The 24359-nt window shown below is 41.8% G+C and overlaps 1 protein-coding gene and 1 long non-coding RNA gene across 2 annotated transcripts in view; one reads left to right on the top strand and one right to left on the bottom strand.

The window, feature by feature from the left end:
• The window catches only part of LOC146980391 (uncharacterized), a 301847-nt gene that overhangs the window by 48364 nt on the left and 229124 nt on the right, over positions 1 to 24359 (bottom strand). The window lies entirely within an intron of this gene.
• The window catches only part of gfra3 (GDNF family receptor alpha 3), a 97947-nt gene that overhangs the window by 44229 nt on the left and 29359 nt on the right, over positions 1 to 24359 (top strand). The window contains exons 3-7 of the mRNA XM_085788890.1: positions 5717 to 5788; positions 6874 to 7228; positions 10170 to 10279; positions 12009 to 12143; positions 16830 to 16969. Of these exons, the coding sequence (XP_085645016.1) occupies positions 5717 to 5788; positions 6874 to 7228; positions 10170 to 10279; positions 12009 to 12143; positions 16830 to 16969 (812 nt within the window). The remainder of the gene's footprint in view (positions 1 to 5716; positions 5789 to 6873; positions 7229 to 10169; positions 10280 to 12008; positions 12144 to 16829; positions 16970 to 24359) is intronic.

The raw sequence follows: 24359 nt of genomic DNA, 5'->3' as shown, positions 1-24359 counted from the left end.
CTCGAAGCTCCTCTTCCCGAAATCCAAGCGTCCCAAATTTGGACGAAGAGGACAGAACCTGGTTCGTCCAAATTTGACGAACCGGGAAGAGGAGATTCGAGAAGCTTCCGCTACAAAACAAGCTTGAAATATAGACTTATTTTGCATTTCGGGGTTCAATACAAGTCGGACATTACATACGAGCAGCATGGAGGTATTTGGATGTTTTTTGGTGTGTCTTTTTGTTACGAAGACAGTTGGTATCCATTTGCAACCGTTATATGGACATGCACTGCTACGCCGAGACCCCCTGTAACTCAGAGAAGCCACGGAGGACTCTGAAACTTCTCCTTTAGCCCTTAGTCCACATGAGGGGTGGAGGATATAATGAGTGATTTTGGGTGAACTATCCCTTTAACCCCCCTAAAATCCCCTTGTTCAGCATTGGGTTCAAATGAAGGTGAAGCTACGAAGGTGTTGCCCTCCTCAATGTGAGCGATGCAGCTTTCTGCGATACTTTCCTCCAGCTTTTTCCTCATGACTCATTCATTTGAAAGAAAACACCTAAGGAAACACCTAACCCTGTCGCCATTTCTATCAAATCTGACACATGAAAATACATGAGTTTTTCAGACCTCTAAATCCTCACTGTGATTTTTTTCCCCTTAAAAACCTAATGTATACAATCAGATACAAGTAATGATCACACAAACCACCAAGGTGCAGTTATTTATGCACCAGCAGGCCTTCACTGGGACATCCAATATGGCCGCTGCCAGTAAGTGACCCAAATGTGTTTTCTCATGGATATTTTTGCCAATTTTGAAAAAGTTAACATAAGAAAAACCTTTTTTTTTCTGAAACTTCAATGGGAATAGTTGCTGCATTGATGAAAAGTAAAACTACTTAATATTTCATAACTTATTTTATAGTAGAACCGTGTTGAAAATGTGTGTATCAAATTACTGTAGATAGGTATATAAGGTCATTTTCTATGCAAATCTCATATTCAAAAAAAAAAAAAAAAAAAAAAATATATATATATATATATTTTTTTTTACATTTTTTGTCAAGGTCCAATTTTAAAATTTCTGAATTTTCTGACAATTATTTCATGGTTCAGGCTTTACAGGGCCAACATCATAATAAACCATCCAGCATCCAGCTTAGAGCTACATCACCACCTACCAGTCTTCAGTGTGGTACATTGTATCACTGGCGTCGCATTCAAGATGATTGGATGGTGTTTTTACAGGATTGTCCGTCCCACAGGTGACGGACTATTTTCATTTTTGTGAAAAAGCGTTTAATTTCAAAAAAGGATTTCAAACAATTAAAAAAAAGAAGAAAAAAAAAAGCTCCAGAATAGGCTCTCCAACCCTACCTTTAATGTTACACTAGTTGAAGACAATGTTACACCCCATCTTGGCTGTCGCTGTGCTGCGCTGTATGAAAAAGTGATTAGAAAGCGTATTTTTCAATCAGCCTGTCCTGACATGCTGCAGGCGACATCGCTCTGTCCAGCGATGACGCCCACCCATGAAACACCTGCTGGCTCTGTCTCTATCTGGACGACATTTCACAGCGGTGGCCCAAGGCATAAGCAAACTAAGCACCTGCTTAGGGGCCCCAAAGAGCAATCAACTTCTGTTGATCCCTAGAGAAATCCTGAGTATTTACAAAAACCCTTAATTGTTGTGGTTGCACTTTAACTTGAGACCCGAGCTCTGGTTTGGTGTGCAGTTTTTATTTCTCAGTGCTATTTGGGCTTATTGGGACCTGATAAGTATAAAAACTTAGCATCATCTTTTGACATGATGAAAAATGGTGTCCACATATGTAGATGCTCAGTCTGAACTTCCATAGAATAACTACTATGTCCCTATTGTGTAATAAGGTGCAAAACTCTATATTTCCAACCTGCACACAGCAGTGTTTTCCTGACTGCTTTTGCATTTATTCAGACTGCAATGCAGAAATAAACAAGTTTTGGAACATATTTTGATTAAAAGACTGCAAAAACACAGTAAAAGACTGCAAAAACACGGTGATATTCACAATATGGCTCATTTGGAGCGCTGCAAACAGTTGCAGGAAGACATCATATGTCTGTAACAGAGTATAAAGCATTTAAAACATTTTACATTTGTCACTGTTCCATCTAAAACTTTTCATTTCAATTTTTGAACATGACTACGCTCACACACACTACACTCCAGTTTTTCCAGAGCAGTTTGTCGCTCTGCATTCTTCAGGTTTACCACCTCTGGAAGATGTGCATTAGCCCTCTTGCAGATTAGGACATGGAGTAATACCTTCACTGGACAACTTTCCCCTTGTTCTGAAAGGTTTATGCCGTCTGTGTCAGGGTTGAGGGAAGCAGGACCCAAATGCAGACAGCCACGATTCCAGTTTCAGTTGCACAAAAAGTGGTTTATTTACTCACAACTTCACAGGGAAACACAGGAACATGAAGGCAGGAGGACAAACCACAAGGAAACGACAAGGACGAAGCGAGACACTGAGGTTAAATACATGAGGGAACGAGACACAGGTGGTGCAATCAGACAGGTGGGACACATTAGGGCAGGGAGCACACAGGAAGACAAGACAGGACTTCAAAATAAAACAGCATCCCCCACAGGATAATCAATGCCAAACAAATCTCCCACCTCTAAATTGTCTACAACAATTGTCTCCAATATCCTTTTTTCTCTTGATAGAGAAATACACTCCAGAAATAAAATTATGAGGAAAAATCTAATAAAAACCCATGTAGATTTATTTCTAAACAATGCATTTCTGTTTCTGCTGTTAGAAACCATTGTTTACTACCTACATTTCCCCAAACTGCATTTTCATACTAACATTTTGTTACTAACAAATATGCTAAGATGTTGACATTTTCAACATAATTAAGTCCCTCTGTCCACATTCGTGGACATCATGTTTAGCAGCATGGTAGCCTACATCGTTACTGTTACAAACCTTTGTCAAATTTGCATGCCAAGACATAAAACACTTTTATGAATATCTGAACAAGAATCAGCCATGGAATTTGATTGGATTTTTTACCTGGTCGACATTTCGGTCGGGAGTGGCCACCTGAATTTCCCACCATCTTGGATTTGGACTGCAGTGTGTTTTACTCCTCCGACACCACTAGTTGGCAGTGTAAGCCCGTTCCCGTTAAGCATATTTAAGTATTATGGTTTAGACAACCCAAAATGTGTTGTCCACGATATACGCGGGGTCTTAAAGCAGAAGTAAGCGATCCGGTCGTTTTGGCTAATGCTGCGTTCCAGGCAGGGACAACGAGGATTTTAGAAAAGCGAAGTGTTTTCACACTACATTTATGAGCCTCCGCACCGTGAAATTCTTTGACCGGGTCAAGACAGATTCATGTTTTCATTCATCAAGAATTAAAGTCAGAGGTTGGAAGACGATCACATACCGTCGTAGTTCCCACCATAAACGGAGATTCATACGGCTGCGTTATTCTCATGACTCGCCACGAAACCGAAAGTAAAGAAACGCTGGTCGGCTCGCCCAGCATTTCCACCACCACTAATAATAACAAAATAACCATAGAGACAAAACCATAGATTTATCTAAAATGGACCATTAACAAGTGGTAACGTAGATTCATCCACATTAATATCAGACTTTTTTATTGTCGCAGAATTTTTTGTTCTGCCGATGGAGAAACTCCTGGTTGTCCCTTTAAGCAGGCGCCCCATGTGTTGAGGCTGTAGTCCTCGCGCAGGCTGCCCGGGTTCAAAGCACCAGTCAAGTATGTTTAATTGTCCCACGAATAACAATAAAAACCGGACATTTTCATGAATTTATAAAACCCGCCCCGACGCCTCGGACAGGATGTAAAAAGTGGACATGTCCGGTTGAAAGGGGACGTTTGGTCACCCTAGTAAGTTTTATTTTGTTTTATCATATTTTATTTTATCTTATTGTGTCCTTTCTTTTATTGTGCTTCTGTTGTGTTACTTATTGTATTTTCATCTTGCTGTGCAGCACTTTGGAAACCTTGTGTTTGTTTAAATCGTGCTATATAAATAAAATTGGATTGGATTGGATTGGATTGGATAGTAAGGGTACCTCACTGACAACCACAGAACTTAAGCAAGTTGACAATAGCATAATCTCTATTAATATTAATATTATTAATATAAACTAATAAACCCAAACCAGCCTCAGTTTCAAAGACCTGTGGACACACACACACACACACACACACACACAGTCCCTGGGCTGCCTCTCCCCTGTGGCCTATTAGTCACTGGAGCATTAGTGTAATTACACACTCTTCAGTTCCTAAAGCTGCTAGGCTGCTCTAGCGTGTCATTACCATAAATATATAGCTTGGAATAGGATTTACATACATAAACACTTAGCATGCCATTACATTCTCGATGGAGTTTGTACTTTGGAGTGTGTTTAAATAATTTTGAGGAACAAATGACTTGTCCGGTCATCAATCAAAGCTCTGCTAATGGTTTTCACAATGGGACAAAATCTACACCCAATCACCTGATGGCATGATGACTGTTAGTTTACTCTCATTTTGGTCTTCATTCCACCCACCCTGATGAGACTTGAATGGCAGTGATATGGGTTATATACAGGGCCGTTGCTAGGAATTCTGGGCCCCCTTAAAGAATACTAAAGTGGGCCCCTCCCCCTAACTTTTCCTTTTTTTTTTTCTTAGACTACGTATGTATTATCGTTTTTTATTTAGCCTTCTTTGTTTTGATGCTAATGCAGCATTACACTGCAAAAACTCAAGTATTTTAGCAAGAATATTTGTCTTATTTCTAGTCAAAATGTCATTTCTAGTCAAAACAAATCTCATTATTCTTAAAATAAGACACATCATATTAAAAGTAGCTTGTTTTTAGACACTTTTTACTTCTTTCAAGCAAATTTTCACTTGGAATAAGTAGAAAAAATCTGATAGTGGAGCAAGTTTTTCTTCCTTATTACAAGCACAAAAAACTTACTTTCACTGGCAGATTTTTCTATTTATTGTGAATTTAAGTGAAAATGATCTAAAAACAAGTTAATTTTTAGGTTATGAGTCTTATTTTAAGTGGAAAGAGATTAGTTTTGACTAGAAATGAGACATTTGGACAAGAAATAAGACAAATATTCTTGGAAAGATGTTGAGTTTTTACAGTGTACTATGAGTATTAGTCAGGGTCTTATGCAGAATAAATCAGTCATACAAAGATTAGACTACTGGGGTTTTTTATGGGCCCCACTGGGCGCTGGGCCCCTAGAATTATCATCACCTTTCTCCCCTATACAACGGCCCTGGTTATATACATTAATACAGCACCAGAATCATTATATTAAATCCCCAGCCCATCTGAGCAGGAAAGAAACACTGACTACTCACAATCAGTCTCAGCTCTGCTGTTAACGGTCCTAATAATCACATTATTATATATATATTATTATAGCATTAGCAGTAGCAACTTTCAGGTAAACAAGCCGCGCGGCGCTCAGAGATGACATCATCCAGGTCAGAGGTCAGTAGGTCAACCTACAGACCCCGGATGTTAATAACAGCTAACCCCGGACTCAGAGGGGAATAGCACTAGCATATATTCTATTCTATTCTATTCTATTCTAAATGATAACTCAAGTGTGTGTGTGTGTGTGTGTGTGTGTGTGTGTGTGTGTGTGTGTGTGTGTGTGTGTGCGTGTGCGTGCTCTCCAGGGGAGGATGACCTGGAAATGTCTCCCTATGATGACACCCTAATGGATACTCGCATGGCATCCTTAGTGGCAGGTAAAACACACGAACACACTTCTCTGTCCATCAGCATAATCACTCCTCAGATTAAAACACCATGAGTAAATGTTTCCTCTACGTTTCCTCCGGCCCGACCGTAGCACTGACCTATAACTGAGGGTCAATCAGTACAGCTATTAAAGGACAATTCTGGGCAAATTCAACTCGGGGCTGTTATGTATTTTCCTAACATTTTAGGTCTAAAAGAAGGAATCTGAAGATTTTCAGTTTAATGTCTCCTGTTTTGCGGTAGTTGTGTCTGTCCCCGCATCGCCACGGCAGCAATGAATGGGAGTGGATGTAAGTTCTGCTGTTTAGGCTGTTTCCATCCCTCAAAGCCACAGACAGCGTCAGATGGAGACTCAAACATGCAGCCAGAAGTTTATTTACTTCAACAAGCCGACATGTTTGTAAAACTAGATCTAATTCAAAGTCTCCCAGAGTCTTGCGAGACCCAAGTTGCCGTGCTCGGTGTGTTCAGGTGCAGTGGGAAAAGCTCCCGTTTGTGTCATAAACACAGGAATATCAACTCTTGACTTGCTTCAAGTCTACATTTTTTTCCACAGACAGCGTCAGGTGGCGACTCAAACATGCACCGAGAAGTTATATTTACTTGAAGCAAGTCAAGAGTTGATATTCCTGTGTTTATGACACAAACGGGAGCTTTTCCCACTGCACCTGAACACACCGAGCACGGCAACTGGGTCTCGTGTGAGACTCCGGGAGACTTTGAATTAGATCTAGTTTTACAAACATGTCGGCTTGTTGAAGTAAATAAACTTCTGGCTGCATGTTTGAGTCTCCATCTGACGCTGTCTGTGGCTTTGAGGGATGGAAACAGCCTAAACAGCAGAACTTACATCCACTCCCATTCATTTCTGCCGTGGCGACGCGGGGACAGACACAACTACCACAAAACAGGAGACATTAAACTGAAAATCTTCAGATTCCTTCTTTTAGACCTAAAATGATATGAAAATACACCCCCGAGTTGAATTTACCCAGAATTGTCCTTTAAGATAAAGGAAGAGTTACTGTTTTGTGTTGTGTTCCTCTCCTCTCTTCACGCCTCCTCCTTATAGCGTCTCACCTGCAGCTGGACGGGGAGAACCGGTGCCTGAAGGCAGCCCAGGACTGCGGCCTGTACGAGAAGTGCGGCTCGTTGCGGTCCGAGTACGTGCTGGCCTGCACCAAGCGGGTTCCCGGCTCCAACCAGCGCTGCAACCAGCACAAGTGCCACCGGGCCCTGCGGCGCTTCCTGGAGCGGGTGCCGGAGGAGTACAGCCTGGGGGTGCTGTTCTGCCCCTGCACCGACGCCCTGTGTGGGGAGAGGAGGAGGAAGACCATCGTCCCCTCCTGCTCCTACCGGGACGCGGAGGGACACCAGCCCAACTGCCTGCACCAGCAGAGCTTCTGTCGCCGCGACGATCTCTGCAGGTTGGTTACACACAACAACATGTTTGAAGCTGATACCGTCTGTCTGAGTAGCTACTAACACATCGTTGATCATCATATGGTTGGTTTATAGTTGTTTTTGAAGAGAGGGCTCTGGATACATCAGTTTTGTGGATAAAGTTTGGTTCATGGTGACAGATTCATTTTCATGACGTCTGTCAGTGCCCGATCCGTACCCGGAACACGATCCGTTCCAGGACGCTTCTGCGCATGCGCACGCACATGCGCACTTCCCCCTTCTTTTAGTTTACGGCAGACACCGCGGATATGGATGAAAACAGAGACGTTCTATGAGGAAAAACACAAGCACGTCGCAACGAATTCCCCTCTGTTCTATTTCTGATTAAATTAAATGTAATGTGACCGATCAGTTAACTGTAAAACATTTATTTATTGTTGTAAATGTGGTGATTTCTGCACATACAGACAGCAGCGAGTCAGCACTGCTCCTCTGACCAGCTCCTCCTGAAGCTTCACTTTTCATTTACACAAACTAATCAATGAGACCATAAATTAATCTGCTCGCTTTCTCCATCGGCATGACGACGTCTGGGTGACCGGTCAATCACCTCAGCCGGCCGCTGCTGCCTCTGAGATGAGCCGAGCAGCGAGCTAACGTTAGCTCCCGGTGGCTACTCCCAGCTATGCTCCCAGCTCTGCTCCCTGTAGCTCTGCACCTCTCCCAAAACCGGAGCAAACTTCCAAACAGACGTCAGTTGGATAAACTGACCACAGATTAGGACTCTAAACTGTGACTTTCTCGCATGAAAAAATATTTAAAATTAATAAAGTGACGTTTTAACAACGCTACGGCGGACTTTTAGCTGCTCTACTGCTAGGCTATCAGTTAGCATAGCTTTGAAGCTAATGCCGTAAAACGGCGCATGCGCAGAAGCGCTGGAACGGATCGTGTTCCGGGTACGGATCGGGCACTGACAACGTCGTCTGTCTATATGTTTCTCTGATGGGTTTACAGAACAGTAAGTAATGCATCACACTGAGCAGTAGAAAAGTTTAACCCTCTAAGTTCTGCTTTGACCAGGATTCATGGTGAAAGCAGATTCCTCCCTTTAATTGTCATGTCTGAGAGAAACGTCAGCGACTTGTTAAAGGGACAATGAGGAGTTTGTATTTGGTTATAAGAGAGTCTCATATTAATGTGGATGAATCTACGTTACCATTTGTTAATGGCTCCATTTTAGATAAATATATTGTTTTGTCTTTATAGTTATTTTGATATCATTATTATTAGTGGTCGACTCGCCCAGCATTTCCTACTTTCGGTTTCGCGGACGCTGCATCACGGACGCTGCATGGAAATAACGCCGCCGATTTATGGTCGGACCTACGACGGTATCTGATCGTCTTCCAACCTTCGGCTTTCATTCTTGATGAATCAAAACATTCTTGGCAAATGTTTCGGCTTTCGTCCGTCTTGCGCCGGTCCAAGAATTTCACAGTGCACGCGGAGGCTCATAGTTTACTTGCCAACAATGAGTACCCGGAAATGTTGAGTACCCCAAAGTTTTATGTTAGAAATAGATAGTATGGGTCCCCAGTATTCAGAAACTGCCGGAAGTGACCAGATTTTGAAATCCAACAAAATCGGCCCACTAGCGGTTAAAATCTGGTCACTTCCGGTTTAGACAGCCATTTTGAATTTTGAAAACGTCAGAAATGGATTCAGCATCATCAATAACCCCTAAAACCACTCCAATATTGCCCAGATCAGCCAAGTCAATTTTGTTGAAATATTGCCCATATAGGCAATTATGCTAATGTATGCTAATTATGTCTGTTATGCTAATTGCCCAATATATATAAGTTAGCATCCGGCAGTTTCTGAATACTGGGGACCCATACTATCTATTTCTAACATAAAACATTAGGGTACTCAACATTTCCAGGTTCACAATGGGGCCCTATGGGCTGGCAAGTAGACTATCATGGGAAATGTAGTGTGAAAACACTTTGCTTTCCATAACTCCTCGTTGTCCCTTTAAAAAGGAAGGAAATCATTCAGACACATCTCCCATAGTGTCATGTGGGTCTGAGGGAGCAGCAGGTCCAGGGTATGAAGAATAAAATAATGATTAAAAGACAGACAAATGTGTCAACACTCCTACTACACTAGATTACTGACCCTACATGTTAGTGATGTTCGATACCACAAATTTCCTTTCCGATCCGATACTGAGTAAAATTCAGGCTGGTATCGGCGATACCGATCCGATACCAATACTTTGTGCAAATGCACCTAATGTGCCTGGTAAATCTAATAATAAAAAAAAAGTAGTGTATTTCAAGTCATAGCTTCCTAAGGATGCAAGACTTCAGAGTAGCCTAACGTATTTATTTTAAACTCTGAACTACTCATTTAGAATATAGCCGAAAATAGTGTTTCAAACACTAAAAAAAGAACATTTGTAAAATAATAAAACCATAAATTAAATAAGAAAATGATAAACAAACATATATTTTTTTAATTCATTCATTTATAATATTATTTATAATTTTCTCACAGATATTACAGACTTCGTCTTCACTGTTTGTGGCACTGAAATAGCTCCACACCTGACTCCTTTCCGCTCCGTCATTGACTCTACACAGACTGACTTTGTGAGCAGCTTACGCATTACGCACTTACCCAGGTGGAAGAAAAAGTAGTTCCTACCAACCGCGTGTCATTTAGACAAGATCTGAATAGTTTAGTTACTTTCCATGTTAATGATATGCATAACCACGAATGACTGAAGTATCAAAAGTATCGATATTTTCATTTGAGTATCGATTCTAGAGCACACAGACCTGGTATCGGAAGTATCGATATTTCAGTATCGATCTGCACATCACTACTACATGTGAATGAAACACTCACATCCTCATCTCTACTGTGTGATGTTGTTGTCTGTGTTGTTGCCAGGTCCAGACTGGCCGACTTCCTCAATAACTGCCAGCCATCTACTCTGACAGCGAGCGGCTGTTTGAAGGACTCAGCGGGACTCTGCCTTCGAGCCTATGCCGGACTCATAGGTACAAGACACAACAAGACGGGTTTGGGGGGGTGGGGGGTATCTGCATTAACAAAATGGCCCAATGTTAAAGCCCCAAAGAACAACACTAGTTAGAGTTTGTGTGAGCTGACAGAGATACATGAGGTTTGTGAGTAGGTAGAAAGTCAGAAAACGTGTGAGTAGCCTTAAAGGACAATTCCGGGCAAATTCAACTCGGGGCTGTATGTTCCTATCATTTTAGGTCTAAAAGAAGGAATCTGAAGATTTTCAGTTTAATTGCTCCTGTTTTGCGGTAGTTGTGTCTGTCCCCGCATCGCCACGGCAACAATGAATGGGAGTGGATGTAAGTTCTGCTGCTTAGGCTGTTTCCATCCCTCAAAGCCACAGACAGCGTCAGATGGAGACTCAAACATGCAGCCAGAAGTTTATTTACTTCAACAAGCCGACATGTTTGTAAAACTAGATCTAATTCAAAGTCTCCCAGAGTCTCGCCCAGACCCAGTTGCTGTGCGCGGTGTGTTCAGGTGCAGTGGGAGCTACCGCTTGTGTCATAAACACAGGAATATCAACTCTTGACTTGCAAGTGTACATTTTTTTCCACTCAAACATGCGCCGAGAAGTTTTTTTACTTGAAGCAAGGAGCAAACCAGGAACTCCTGCAGTGGAAACCCTCCTAAAGTACCAAATACACAGGATTAGAACACTAGGAAAGCTCTGATCATAAGCACTAGCGAACAGGACAGAATTATCTGGCAGAGTGGTGAAGTCAAGACAGAGCTTATGTAGAGGTAGGTGACTGCTGGTGATCCAGGACAGGTGTGCCTCACCTGGGGGCCGGCAAGAGAGTAGCTAGCCATGCCTCCTGCCATCAGAACTAGGAAAAACAAACTGTTGTTTTTTTCAATGTCTATTCCTGGAAGAGAATAATTAGATTTACTCAGAAGTTTTTTAATTCTCACATTTCATTTGATCTCAAACAAAATCTGTGTATTTCCCAAATTGCTGCCCTGTTTCTTTAAAGGGATAGTAGCATTTTTTTAAAGTGGGGTTGTATGATCTACAAATAGCCCCTAAGTACTTTAATTGCAGTAGAAGACTCTCTGCACTCCTCCTGTTAGCAACGCCAGCCCATAATAGCCCTGCCCAGAGATTTACAACATACAGTGTTTATTTGGACCTAACCAACTCATGTATCCCTCCGCCCAAGGTTAGCGATCAGCAGTTGGTTAGGTCCAAATAAAAACTGTGTTTTTCCTGCACTTTGAGGGGCTGGAAAAAATTATATTATAGTGAACAATGGAACTGTGTATTTTTTTTTCAGGTAAAACCTCTTTTAGGCCGTGAAAATAGGCCGTTTCTTTGGGTCTGTTCACAACACTGTATGTTGTAAATCTCTGGGCAGGGCTATTATGGGCTGGCGTTGCTAACAGGAGGAGTGCAGAGAGTCTTCTACTGCAATTAAAGTACTTAGGGGCTATTTGGAGATCATACAACCACACTTTAAAAAATGCTACTATCCCTTTAAGACGTAAAACTAGTGAAAGGGCTCTCTGTCTGTCTGTCTGTCTGTCTGTCTGTATAGAAATATGACAAAAATCATCATCTTTAACCTGTCTGTCCTTCAGGGTCACAGACCACGAAGTAGATTTCATTGTAGAGTCTGGTGCAGATGTTTCCATCTCCTTGTGAATCCTCGATGTTTGGATATAACTTGTGCTCTGCTCTGACTGACGACCTCTGACCTCCAGGAACCATCATGACACCCAACTACATCAGCAACAGCTCGGCCGACGTGTCTCTGTGGTGCCATTGTGACAGCAGCGGGAACCAGTGGCAGGACTGTCTGAAGCTGCAGCGCATGTTCACCCATAACAACTGTCTGCGTGAGTCTGAATGCACCGCTCACCTGCTCACACCTGCTACTGTATGGAGTCAGACCACTCCCAAAAAGATGTGTCCATGATTCTAACCATTCGTATTCGTAATGATAAACATTTATATGTCAATAAAAAAGTTGTAGGGGAGCGCCGGGTCGATTGATACACTTTTCATTTAAACGTCTTTTTCAAAGATGACGTTATGTACACAAACATTTTTATCATGTGATCAACAACTCACATGTGTATTCTCTTAGTTACAAGTGTAATTTAACACATATGTTGGATGATCGCGCTGTTTTATAACTTTGAACGTAAGTTGACATTTGTCTCAAACGCCCCACCTATGCGGGTCGTTGGGACGGTTGAATGTTTTAAACAGAAACTACTGACATTACTCTCGTTTTTATGCAGCATATCAGACAACATACTAGTGGACTCGTCATTGCCAAAATGTCACATAATTTCTCACAATATAAATAGGTCAAATAAATATTTTTGTCCCGTGCGTAATTGTCAGGATCCGCATTTCGATTAAACTCGCCTTTCTTCTTTTGTACGAGTTGTCGGACGACTGCATTTTCATTTCATTTACTTATATCCCTGTCCTAAGTCATGTTTATGGAGACACAGTTGAACATATTGTCATTTTACCCTCGGCATTTTCCCCTCACTTTGCTGAATATCTGTTGATTCATGTAATAAACACGTTTTGTTCATTAAAAATATGTGGTGTTTATTAAAAATACATGTTGTTCATTCAAATCGGTTGTTGTTCATTGCAAAACAATAGGGTATTAATTCGGTGATTTATATACAGATATTGATCGCACAATGTGACCACAATCACTACGCACGGTGCACGTAACATTTTACTTTCCGTAGTAAAAAACCGGTTTGCACTAATAACTTTTGAATGGCGTGACGTAATTTCACAAGCTTTCCCAGGATTGGTCGGTGTTGAGTGCTGAAGGTAGTGACAAAATCTGACGGCTCAAGCTTGTGTGGTTTTCGAGGAAATCGCTGTGTATCAATCGTCCCGTGTATCAATCGACCCGGCGCTCCCCTACCCAAAATTCTGCTGTCATACACATGAGTCTGAGAAATTGTTCGGGTTAGGATTGTTTTTATGTGAGTATGAATCTAAAAAGCTGTGAGTGCAAAGTCTTGTGAATACAACTCTAATTTCTACGACTACAAAGTCTTCACTGTGAACACAAATTCAAGTTTGTGGGTACGAGTAGAAAAAGTGTTGAAATGACGTCACAGGCAGGTCACAGGGGAAAGCGATCGAACCCCGATGCGGGTCATTCTATGAAAATGGTAGCTATTTTAACAGCGATTTCATGTTTCAATTGTATTATTTTAACCAGTGCTTGCATTACTAGCATTAGAAGTTGGCTTAAGTTAGCTAATTAGCACTGCAATATGAAAAAACAAAACAAAAACAAAACTGATTTGAGATATAATGGAGCACAATCATTTAACGAGTGGCCGTGTATGACAGCAGAAGTTTGGGTACAACTTTTTTATTGACTTTTATTGAATCATGGACACATCTTTTTGGAAGTGGTCTGACTCCATACTACTGAAGTCCATCTAAGGTTGTGTAAGTCCAACTTTTCATATAATGCACCCAAGATGCGTTCAGGATGCATTTTAGGACCAACTTCTCCACTGATGTCCACTGTGATTAGTCCTGACACAGCACATTAAAGGGATACGCCAACATTTTTTTTTTTTTTTTTTACGTATCTTGCCTCACTCCCGAGTCCATGACCAGCTGACAGACACCATCCTTTGGACTGTGCGTGCAGCGTCCATCTCGGTGCGCCTCAGCCTACCAAACTGTCAAACTGGCACTGCGCCGGCTGTGCCACCTTGTGCCACCTAGAGATTTAAAACAGATGTTAACAGATGTGTACTTGTGATCTGCTTAAGCTGCGTTCACCCCGGACCTTTTGTTTTTGAACGAGCGACTAGTTTACATGTTAAGTCGATGCAAACGAGCGATTGAGCGTTTAATCGCCCAGGTGAAAAACCGCTGGGGCTCGGAGCGACAGCTGTCTCTCGAGATGAGAAATCCCAACTCTCCGGCCGTCAGTCGCTCAGCTCTGATTGGCTGCCATAATCCCGGTGGTGCCGGTGTAAACAGAGACACATGGCAGTGGACATGACGCCATCAAAGCAAAAATGTGCGTCTGTGGCTCTGTGCCAAACTGACGAGCGTCTGCAGCGGAGCGACGGAGCGTTTTTTTTCGGAGCGATACGAGCGACAGCAACAAAAATAAAAAGTCCGGTGTGAACGCACCTTTACTGAAGACACACGTTAATTCCAGATCTGAACAGGGCCATACTGGTTTCAGTCATATGAGGTTTTCATTAGTCATAAACACTCGATCCAGACATTTTGACCAGGCCGTTTATTATGTTTTTCTGCAGGATCAGATTACTTGGGGCTTTTCGCTGATTGGTCAACGTAAAATAATGTTATAGTTTGAGTTTGTCATTTCAGTTAGAGTCCTTTTAATCCGCCCTCCACAAACCACTGACCTGACCTGACAGGAAAGAAACACAATAAACATTTCTTTTCACAAAATCAATGAAACAAAATTGCTCCTAATGCATGCAGATGAACACTGGGTCCAAAATCTTATTTATACAGAACAGGTTTCTGTGAACAGAACTTGATCTTAACTCTAAGCATTTATTTTTCTATTACGTAAAAATGTCATAAAGAAGACAAGGATATGATTTCCCATGATGCTCGGCCTGCTGTTTCAGATGCTTCTTCTCCAAACGCATGGAAGTATTTTGGGGATATTTGGAAAATGGAAGGAACGGCTGCTGTCATATTGTTTTAATAAAGCTTTGTTTTAAATAATGCATCTGAAGATTAGAATGAATGCATCAGCAGCAGTGAACCTCTGAGCTGCAGCTCAAAGGGAATAAATGAAAACGACTTGGACGTGATGAGTGTGTCTGGGTGGCAGCAGCTCCTGCACTGATGTTCACACAGCTTGAACTCAACTCCACGTCTGTGTGTGTGTGTGTGTGTGTGTGTGGGTGTGTGTGTGTGTGTGTGTGTGTGTGTGTGTGTGTGTGTGTCAGCAACATGCAGGGCCGGTCCTAGGATTTTGGTGGCCCCCTAAACAAGGTTTTTGTTTGTGGCCCTGCACTCTAAGCACAAACACCAAATCACTGGTTAAAACTGAATACAGACGTGTTTATCCCTCTGAGGTTTGAGGACATTTTCTCAACTTTTACATATTTTCTTAAGATACTTGCAGATGTAACAATACTCAAGTGTTTTATGTCTAATTCTAAAACGAAAAGGTGAAATCCCGCAATCTGATTGGTTGTTAACCGTGGTATATTGAGCATATACCACGGCTACTATTCTAAAGCCTTATCACAGCGCAGGATATCACTCCGCGTCACTGGCATGAATGGAAGTTGTTGTCATGTATCCATGACAACGGACTGTTGCAGTCCGTAGCAAAAGACAGTCGATGTTTTTACGATGTTAAAAAACGGACTAAAGTAGTTGACTTCACATGTTGAAGGTGAACTTTGACCTCCAGAGGGTTAACAATGGTAGAGGGGACTGAGCAGTGACTTTCACCTGAAAAAATGCGGAGGAAAAGACAGCTAACGTCTGGAGAGGTGGGACTATTTTTTCACAGTGAGGCTATTTTATTGGATAATATGTATTTCTGGTTGAATAAAACTACATGAAATTGATGCGTATCCCTCTTTCATATTGTCATTATTAGTAACCGTTTTATAAAAGCAATATATCACTCCAGTCCGTGGTCTATGCTCATTATACCACTCTAAGGGGGAACAACGGCCCTTAGAGTGGTAGAATGAGCATAGACCACGCACTGGAGGGATATATTGCTTAAATATTAGAACCTCCGCTGTAAGCACACTGAGGCCAGTTTGTCCTAGAACACTGTAGAAAGAAATAATTTAGACCAAATGCTGGAAATCTGAGGTCTGCTTTTTGAAAAATGTGAAATCCCTTGTGAAAACACTCCTTCAGTCATGAGAATGAACTGTTTTGGTGCTTGAAATAGGATATGAACACAGTAATAGATAAATGTAGAAAACAAGTCTAAAATGACATTTTGTCAGATTGTTTTTTGAGCACAAATGTTGTCATTCTGCCGTTCTATTTTCACCAAATGTCTCAAATGTGAGATAAAAGAAGCTGAATATTGACTTCACATTACATATAAAGCTCATAGCTGCACGTGCAGACCTCAGGATGTTTAAATGACTTGATGAACCCCGGTACCTTTCTGATCATGTGGCCCCCCACCTAACGGCTGTGGCCCTAAACAACCACATAGAGGGTTTATACCAGGGGGCCGGCCCTGCTCAACATGCTAAGAGTTTCAGTGTGTGTCTGTGCGCACGCAAAAGAGGTGTGTGAGGCGAGGAACCTCCAGCTGTCACTCAATCACAGCGGCTGTCAGTCAGAATGTCGATACACACTGAGCCATGATGTCCAAACACTAAAGTCTGGATCGATGCGTCAATGCACTTCCCCATAAAACTCTGATTTATCAAGCTGCCGACAGCTCTGACAATAAAGCTGCCAAATAGATGTGAAGGTTCATACCCACTCAGCTGCAAAACACACACACACACACACTGACGGGCGGGCGGCCTGTGTCTCTGCAGGTAACTCTATCAACTGGATGGGGAATCCTGGCTCCCTACCTGCAGACATCACCCCCCCTCCTGCTCCCAGACCCTCCCCATTGGTTCAGGAGGATGATGAGCTGCTGAGAAACAACCACCTGCCTGAACACAACAACATCGTGAGTAACACTTCAGTTCATCGTCCATGATAAAGAGCGGATAACCGTTCTCCTGGTTAATTGTCACTAGGTCTGGGCCAGAAAATCCATTTTTATATTAATCGCGATTTTTTCTGGCGATTTTTAAAAATCGATTCTCATATGTGACCCGTTCTATCAAAATGAGTCGGATTTCGCAACGTTCTATTTTTAGATAATCAGCTGATAACATGGAAAACCCATAGAAAATAAAAAAACATTTTTTACCCTAATTTCAAAGCAATGACATTCAAAAACAATCTCCCAAAAGTTTCACAGTCCAGATAATTGAGAAAAGGCACGTAAATGATGATTAAAGTTGACCTGCAACTTAAACCCTCTGAAAATGAGCGTTGCTTTGGTGCAAAACATGAAATATCTTCTGAACCGTTCATGATAGAGACGAGCTGTAAACTGCATCTGAATCGCGGGATTCTCCGCTTTCCGACGGTCATTGAATGTTGCCTCTATGACGAGAAGGGACGGGTACAGAAACAGATGCTAAACCGAGTAGCATCGATGTAGCTAACAGAGCGTAGCATCGATGCTAACAGAGCGTAGTATCGATGCTAAACCGAACGTACACGCTTGCACATGTTTTACAAAACGTCAACAAAACATGACAACTTCTGAACCGGTTATGATAGAGACGAGCTGTAAAAAGCATCTGAATTGTGAGATTCTCTGCTTTCCGAGGGTCATTGAATGGTGTCTCTATGACAACAAGGGACCGTATAGGGTGCGTGTAATCACGTGGTACAGGAACAGATGCCAGAGTCACTGGCAAAAACTTTAACTGCAATTTTCTCAGGTTTTAGAACAGAATAAGAGAGTAGGAGATCGTAATTCAAATGGCCACATCTCGAAAACCATCAAATGTATGACTCTGACTAGGGTATCATTTTAAAGCTTATTTTCTAATCTTTCCATTGATACCAAAATCTCAACTTTGAAATTTGGGTCACTGTGACTCATTTTGATGGATCGGGTCACATATGAGAATCGATTTTTTTTTGGGGGGGGGGGGGCGACCAATCTTTATTGTACGATCATGTATTTTGTGCCATTTACACTCGACAAAGTCAAACCGGCCTGTTGTGTTTGTTTGTTCATAGATATCTATGTGAACAAACGAACACAACAGACAAACTGATGTGATGTCGTGTGTATTGTTTTTTGTAAATATGACTTATGATGTATTGTCAAGTGTTTGGTTCAACCTGCTCTTAAAGAGGAACTAAACCCCTAAACCACTTTTTTCTGCTGAAAACAAATGTATTTGGGTATAAGGTAGTGTTGTCAGTTGATTCTGGTCCAACTTTTGACATTTTAGTCAAAATATTTCAATTTGGTGTATTTTGTAGTAAAAATGTAGAGTGACTGCCCTCTATGGGTTGAAACACGGCTACTACAATCGAATTTTTCTATTGGCTGAGATGGAGGCAGATGACGTTTTGGAGGCAGCTTTCGTCACCGGCCACCAGCTCCCCGACCAATCAGCACCGTCTGCTGCCTGCCGCTAACGGTTGCTAGGCGCTCTAGCTGCTCTGCTGCGGCTAACGGCTGCTAACAGCTGCCTGAACGGGAATCGTTAGTGCGGCCGGCGCTAACGAGCCGTTAACGAGTTAACGAGCCGGCGGATCAGCTGTAGATGCTGTGTCACGGCTCTGGCGTCCTCTCCTAGTAGTGTCCGCACTACTAGTGCTGTTAGAGTAGCTCGTTAGTAGCTCGTTAGCGCTAGCAGAAGTGTCGATGTGTGTTTATTACTTTTTTTTCTCTTTTGTGTGATTTCGCGGGTGTGAATGGGGCGCAGGGGGGAGGGGGGGTCGGAGAGTGCTACTGGAGTCCCGCCCATAATCAAGGCATTTTTTGAATTTCAAGCTTAGAGCACGTCATCCAAAACTGAGGGGTTTAGTTCCCCTTTAAGGAAAGAAAATCACAATAATCGAAATATAAAATCGCAATACTTGGTAAAATCGAATCGCAATACTTGTTTAATCAGAATCGCAATTTAAATCGAATCGGGACCCAAAAATCGCTAGAGAATCGAATCGGCACAAAAGCGTATCGGCCCAGCCCTAATTGTCACTACAATGAATTGTCAGAAAAAAGACCAGCAGTTTGCAGCCATGCTAGCTGCTAACATGGTTACATCCATCAGAGTTCAGCAGCATGCTAATAGGAGAAAGCACAGCTGAGGTTGATGGAAATGTCAGTACTTTGGACAAAATGGAATTTCGACTTGAACGTAGCATTCGACAGGCTACGAACCACACGGATATTGTGGCACTTAAACCGTCACATTTGTGTTTCTGACTGATACAAAGATTTTCAATTTACAATAATACTGTAGATCATAAAGAAAGAATAAAGTCAGACATTCATGCAAGTAGTTCATTTTTTTATAGAGAGTAATAAATATAAAGTAATTAACATGCAGAACTCAATATAATGGGATATATTGCTAACACATGAAATGACAACATGCTAATGCTTGTAGTATTTAAATCCATTAAAGGGATAGTAGCATTTTTTTTAAAGTGGGGTTGTATGATCTACAAAACGCAATTTTTATTTGGCCCTAGCCAACTCACGTATCCCTCTGCCCAGGGTTAGCGCCCGCCGATCAGCAGTTGGTTAGGTCCAAATAAAAACTGTGTTTTTCCTGCACTTTGAAGGGGCTGGAAAAAATTATATTATAGTGAACAATGGAACTGTGTATTTTTTTTCAGGTAAAACCTCTTTTAGGCCGTGAAAATAGGCCGTTTCTTTGGGTCTGTTCACAACACTGTATGTTGTAAATCTCTGGGCAGGGCTATTATGGGCTGGCGTTGCTAACGGGAGGAGTGCAGAGAGTCTTCTCCTGCAATTAAAGTACTTAGGGGCTATTTGTAGATCAACGGGAGGAGATCATACAACCCCACTTTAAAAAAAAATGCTACTATCCCTTTAAGTGAGTGCGTAATGTTAGTAAGCAGTTTGTAAAAATAAAATACTACTGGAAGGCTTTTACTGTGCTTTTACTGTGCTGACAGGAAATTCTGAGAATATCAGTCATGCTAATAATCTGTCAGCGCATCATGCGGATCTGAGGATCTGTGTGTCGTCAAAGAGTCCAGACACTGGCAGTCAACAGGAGCAGGCTTTTAGTCTATAGTCTACTTATGGGGAATCCTCATCAGGATTTACAAATAGAGTTATCAGATGGAGGAAATTCAGGTGAACTTAGGACACACAGGTCCATCAACACCCTGCCTGCTAGCATCTTACACCCTTCTTGCATTTGCTTGATTGTCTCGGGGGCGTCTTTGGCCATCTTCACCTGGTGTGTCTTCGCCTGGTGTGGTAGACCTCAGCCTCTATCCAACTTGTGCTCAGAGCCTCTTTCTGTGTTGCTGTGACTGTGCTGGTCTTCAGTCTGCCTTTCCCAGCCACTGGTAGGATTTTTCAGTATCAGCTGCTTTACCCGCCAGTGATACTAGGGGTGGGAGAAAAAATCGATTCACATAAATATCGCGATATCCTTTTTGACGATTTTTAAATCAATTTTTTTTTCCAAAAATCTTTTTTTTTTACATACAGAGAGTACATGTTTTGAAAGGAGTTTAAGTTCACTTTATAATGGAGTATGTTAATTTATAGGCTCCTACAGTATTTGTGTGCAGATAAATGTTAAAAATGCTAAAGACTAAAAATCGAGAGAATCGGCAATATCGTAGAATCGCAATTTAAATCGAATCGCCATCCAAAAAAATCGTAGAAGAATCGAATCAGGAGAAAAGCATATCAGTCAGTGGTACATCCTGTACAGGTATGTCCTCCAATGATGGTTTTATCTGTTCTTCCTCATCGGGGCCTCTGCTGCCCCAGGTATTCAATAAGCAACTGATCACTTGGGGCCGTCCTCTCAATGTACTTATTGATCTTTGTTGTTTCATACTGGCCTGTGGCTCTGATCTCCACTAGTCCTTGGCCTGAACGGCTTCATCAGCGTTGTATCATCTCCTCTTGTAGCGGCTTGGGTCAAACGGATATTCACAGACGACGCACTGTAGCTTTAACAAATATACAATAATAATAATTGACAGATGATGGCACACTAATATTAACATATTGGCCTAATTGGAGACCAATGATTAAAGCCACCAAGAACGATACACCCTTCAAATGTGCTGCAGGACCTGGTCTATTAACTCATTGAGTGCCAACCACGTAATTTTACGTTTTTTGCTTTTTTTTTTTAAATTATGAAAATAGACACTTTAACACACTTTGGGCCGGATCTACTAAGATCCCAGATAGCGGGCGTTAAATTGTTTGTGCCCGCTATAATATTGCTTGTTTGGTTAGCGCACGCAAAACAGGTGATTTACTAAGAGTAACCCGCTAAATGAAAACACGTGCAAACCGCAGTATTCAAATGAGGGTTTTGCGCGTGTAATCGTTTCCATCATGGAGAGAGTGGACAGAGAGCTGGACGGACGAAGGGACAGAATGACATTTGATCCGATGCAGACAATGACAGCATGTGTGTTCGTCTCTCTCGCGCTCTGTTAATAAATTAATTTAATTAATACAGCCTGAGGGTGCTGGACTTTGGGACGAAACCCTACATACATTGTGAAAAGCTTCCTTGTCTCGATGTCCCGATCTATCTCTTCATTTGGTCGTCTTATTATGCCAGTGAGGTATCTGATGACCACCAGGGTATTGTAGGTGTGGATATCCCAGATCTTGCTCTTGCCATTCAGCTGACCTTTCAGGACCTGTAAGTGTAGCCACCCATCTGACCCTCTTTTTCCTTTGTTTCAATCAGGGGGGGGTTGGAACTACTCAATTAACTGAGTGGTTTGGAGATGTCAATATTATGGCATGATAGATAATTGACTTAAACTGATGAAGTACATCTCAGCTAGAAAAACTAACTGAGATCTCTCCAGAATAATGACACGTCAGTTACATGATCAAACTTGACCTTTGAACATGCAGCGGCTCCTCTAAATAAACTAGAGCAGCCTTGTGTCTTTACCAAGACTTTTACTGGCGCCAACCTGTGTCAGTGAAGACCAGAAAAGATGTGCCAATTACAACATAAATGCTCCATTATACATGATTCATGAGACAAAAGTCCAGGCTTGAAATGGAGAGTGCCTACCTGTATCTACCTGATGGTGATTTTGTTGACAGTCTTCATCTTTTTTTATTTAAACAGGAGCTGATGATGAAGGCCTCCTGACCTCATCAAGTCTTTTAAAGTGTCTGTTTTGTGTCTGTAATAGGGTTGCAAAATTCCAGGAATTTTCAAAGTTGGAAACTTTCCATGGAAATTAACTGGAATATATGGGAATTAATGGGAATATAATGGGAATAAACGGGAATAAATGGGAATAAATTCGAAATTTTGAAAAAATTGAAGGTTGGCCCTTTACAGGGAACTTAAATATAGTTAGGGAAAATATATTGTAGCATAATCTTGGCTAAAGCAACCAGATTTAATGCAAGTACACTTGAATATCTATGCTATTCCTCAATCACATGCACACAGTGGGGGGGAGTCATGTTTTTGTTGTTCAGTAAAAGAATTGATTGTTCATACAAGAATTACAACTTGATAAAGTTCTACTCACAAATAAATCTGTTGAAATGTCATGTTTTTTAATTGTATTATTTTGCAGGGATGTCTGCTTATGACTTAACTAAATATTTACATTTATCTTTGGATATAATACAGTTTGTTTAAATTAAACTACCCCCAATTTTCAGTTAATTCCCATCAATTCCCCAATTTAACTTCTCATGGAAAGTTTCTCGAAATTTACCGGAAATTTACTGGAAATTTTCCGCCCCTTTGCAACCCTAGTCTGTAATAAACATTGTAATAAAACAAGAAACAGATGGGTGATATTGTTCCCTTCACTGAGGCAAGGAAGGCAAAACATTTTTACAAACAGTTTGTCTCAAAGGGCTTCACACAACAACATGTTGTTCTTCATAATAATAATAATAATAATAAATTTTATTTAGAAAGCGCCTTTCACGCCACTCAAGGACACTTTACAGCAGTTAAAATCATCAAAAACACAGAATAAATCATCAATAAATAATACCAAAACAAAACACACAGCACGGAATAGACAACATTAAAAAGCACAAAATAAACAACAATAAACACATCAGTAAGAATGAATAATGAAGAGAGCAAATAAATAAAACTGTGCAGAATAGAAGGGAAGTGTTAGGGTGAGGGGTGGTGGGGTGGATAGGCAATTTGAAACAGGTGGGTTTTGATTTTTGTTTTGAAAAGAGGGAGAGAGTCAATGTTACGGATGTGAGATGGTAAAGAATTCCAGAGTCGGGGAGCAGAGCGACTGAAAGCTCTGCTCCCCATGGTGCTGAGGAGAGCAGGGGGGACAGTGAGGTGGAGAGAGGAGGAAGATCTGAGGGAGCGTGCTGGAGTGGCAATGTGGAGAAGATCAGACAAGTATGGAGGGGCGAGGTTGTGGATAGCTTTGAAAGTATACAGAAGGATTTTGAATTGGATTCGTAATGTGACCGGGAGCCAGTGAAGTTGCTGTAGGATGGGAGTGATATGGTGGGAAGAAGGGGTTTTGGTGATGACACGTGCAGCAGAGTTTTGAACCAGTTGAAGCTTATGGAGAGACTTGTGAGGGAGACCAAAGAGGAGCGAGTTGCAATAATCAAGACGGGAGGTGACGAGGCTGTGGACAAGGATGGAGGCGGTGTTGGGAGTGAGGGAGGGACGGAGTCGATTGATATTACGTAAATGAAAGTAGGCAGCCCGAGTGGTGTTATTGATGTGAGATTTGAATGATAGAGTGCTGTCAAGGATGACACCCAGACTCTTAACCTGAGGGGAGGGGGAAACTGAGGAACTGTCGATAAGAAGGGGGAAACGGTCAATTTTGGATAGTGTAGATTTGGTGCCAACTAGAAGGATTTCTGTTTTATCACTGTTTAATTTGAGGAAGTTGGAAGTGAACCAGGATTTGATTTCGGTTAAGCAGGTGATGAGGGAAGAGGGTGGGAGTGCGGAGTTTGGTTTACTGGAAAGGTAGAGCTGGGTGTCATCCGCGTAGCAGTGGTAATGGATGTTATATTTACGGAAGATGGTGCCAAGGGGGAGGAGATAAGTGATGAAGAGAAGGGGCCCCAGGACAGAGCCCTGGGGCACACCTGTAGTGACTGGGGAGGGGTCAGACTTAAATGATTTGAGCTGGATGAACTGAGTGCGGCCTGAGAGATAGGAGTGGAACCAGTGAAGGGGGGTGTGGGTGATGCCGATGGAGGAGAGTCTATGAAGGAGGATGGGGTGGGAAATGGTGTCAAAAGCTGCACTTAGGTCGAGGAGGAT

The sequence above is a fragment of the Trachurus japonicus genome, chromosome 10, assembly GCF_045865225.1.
Source record: "Trachurus japonicus isolate A0001 chromosome 10, Traja_1.0".
NCBI classification, from domain to species: domain Eukaryota; kingdom Metazoa; phylum Chordata; class Actinopteri; order Carangiformes; family Carangidae; genus Trachurus; species Trachurus japonicus.
The sequence above is the reverse complement of the archived record's forward strand: the minus strand, read 5'-3'. Positions and strand labels throughout refer to the sequence as shown.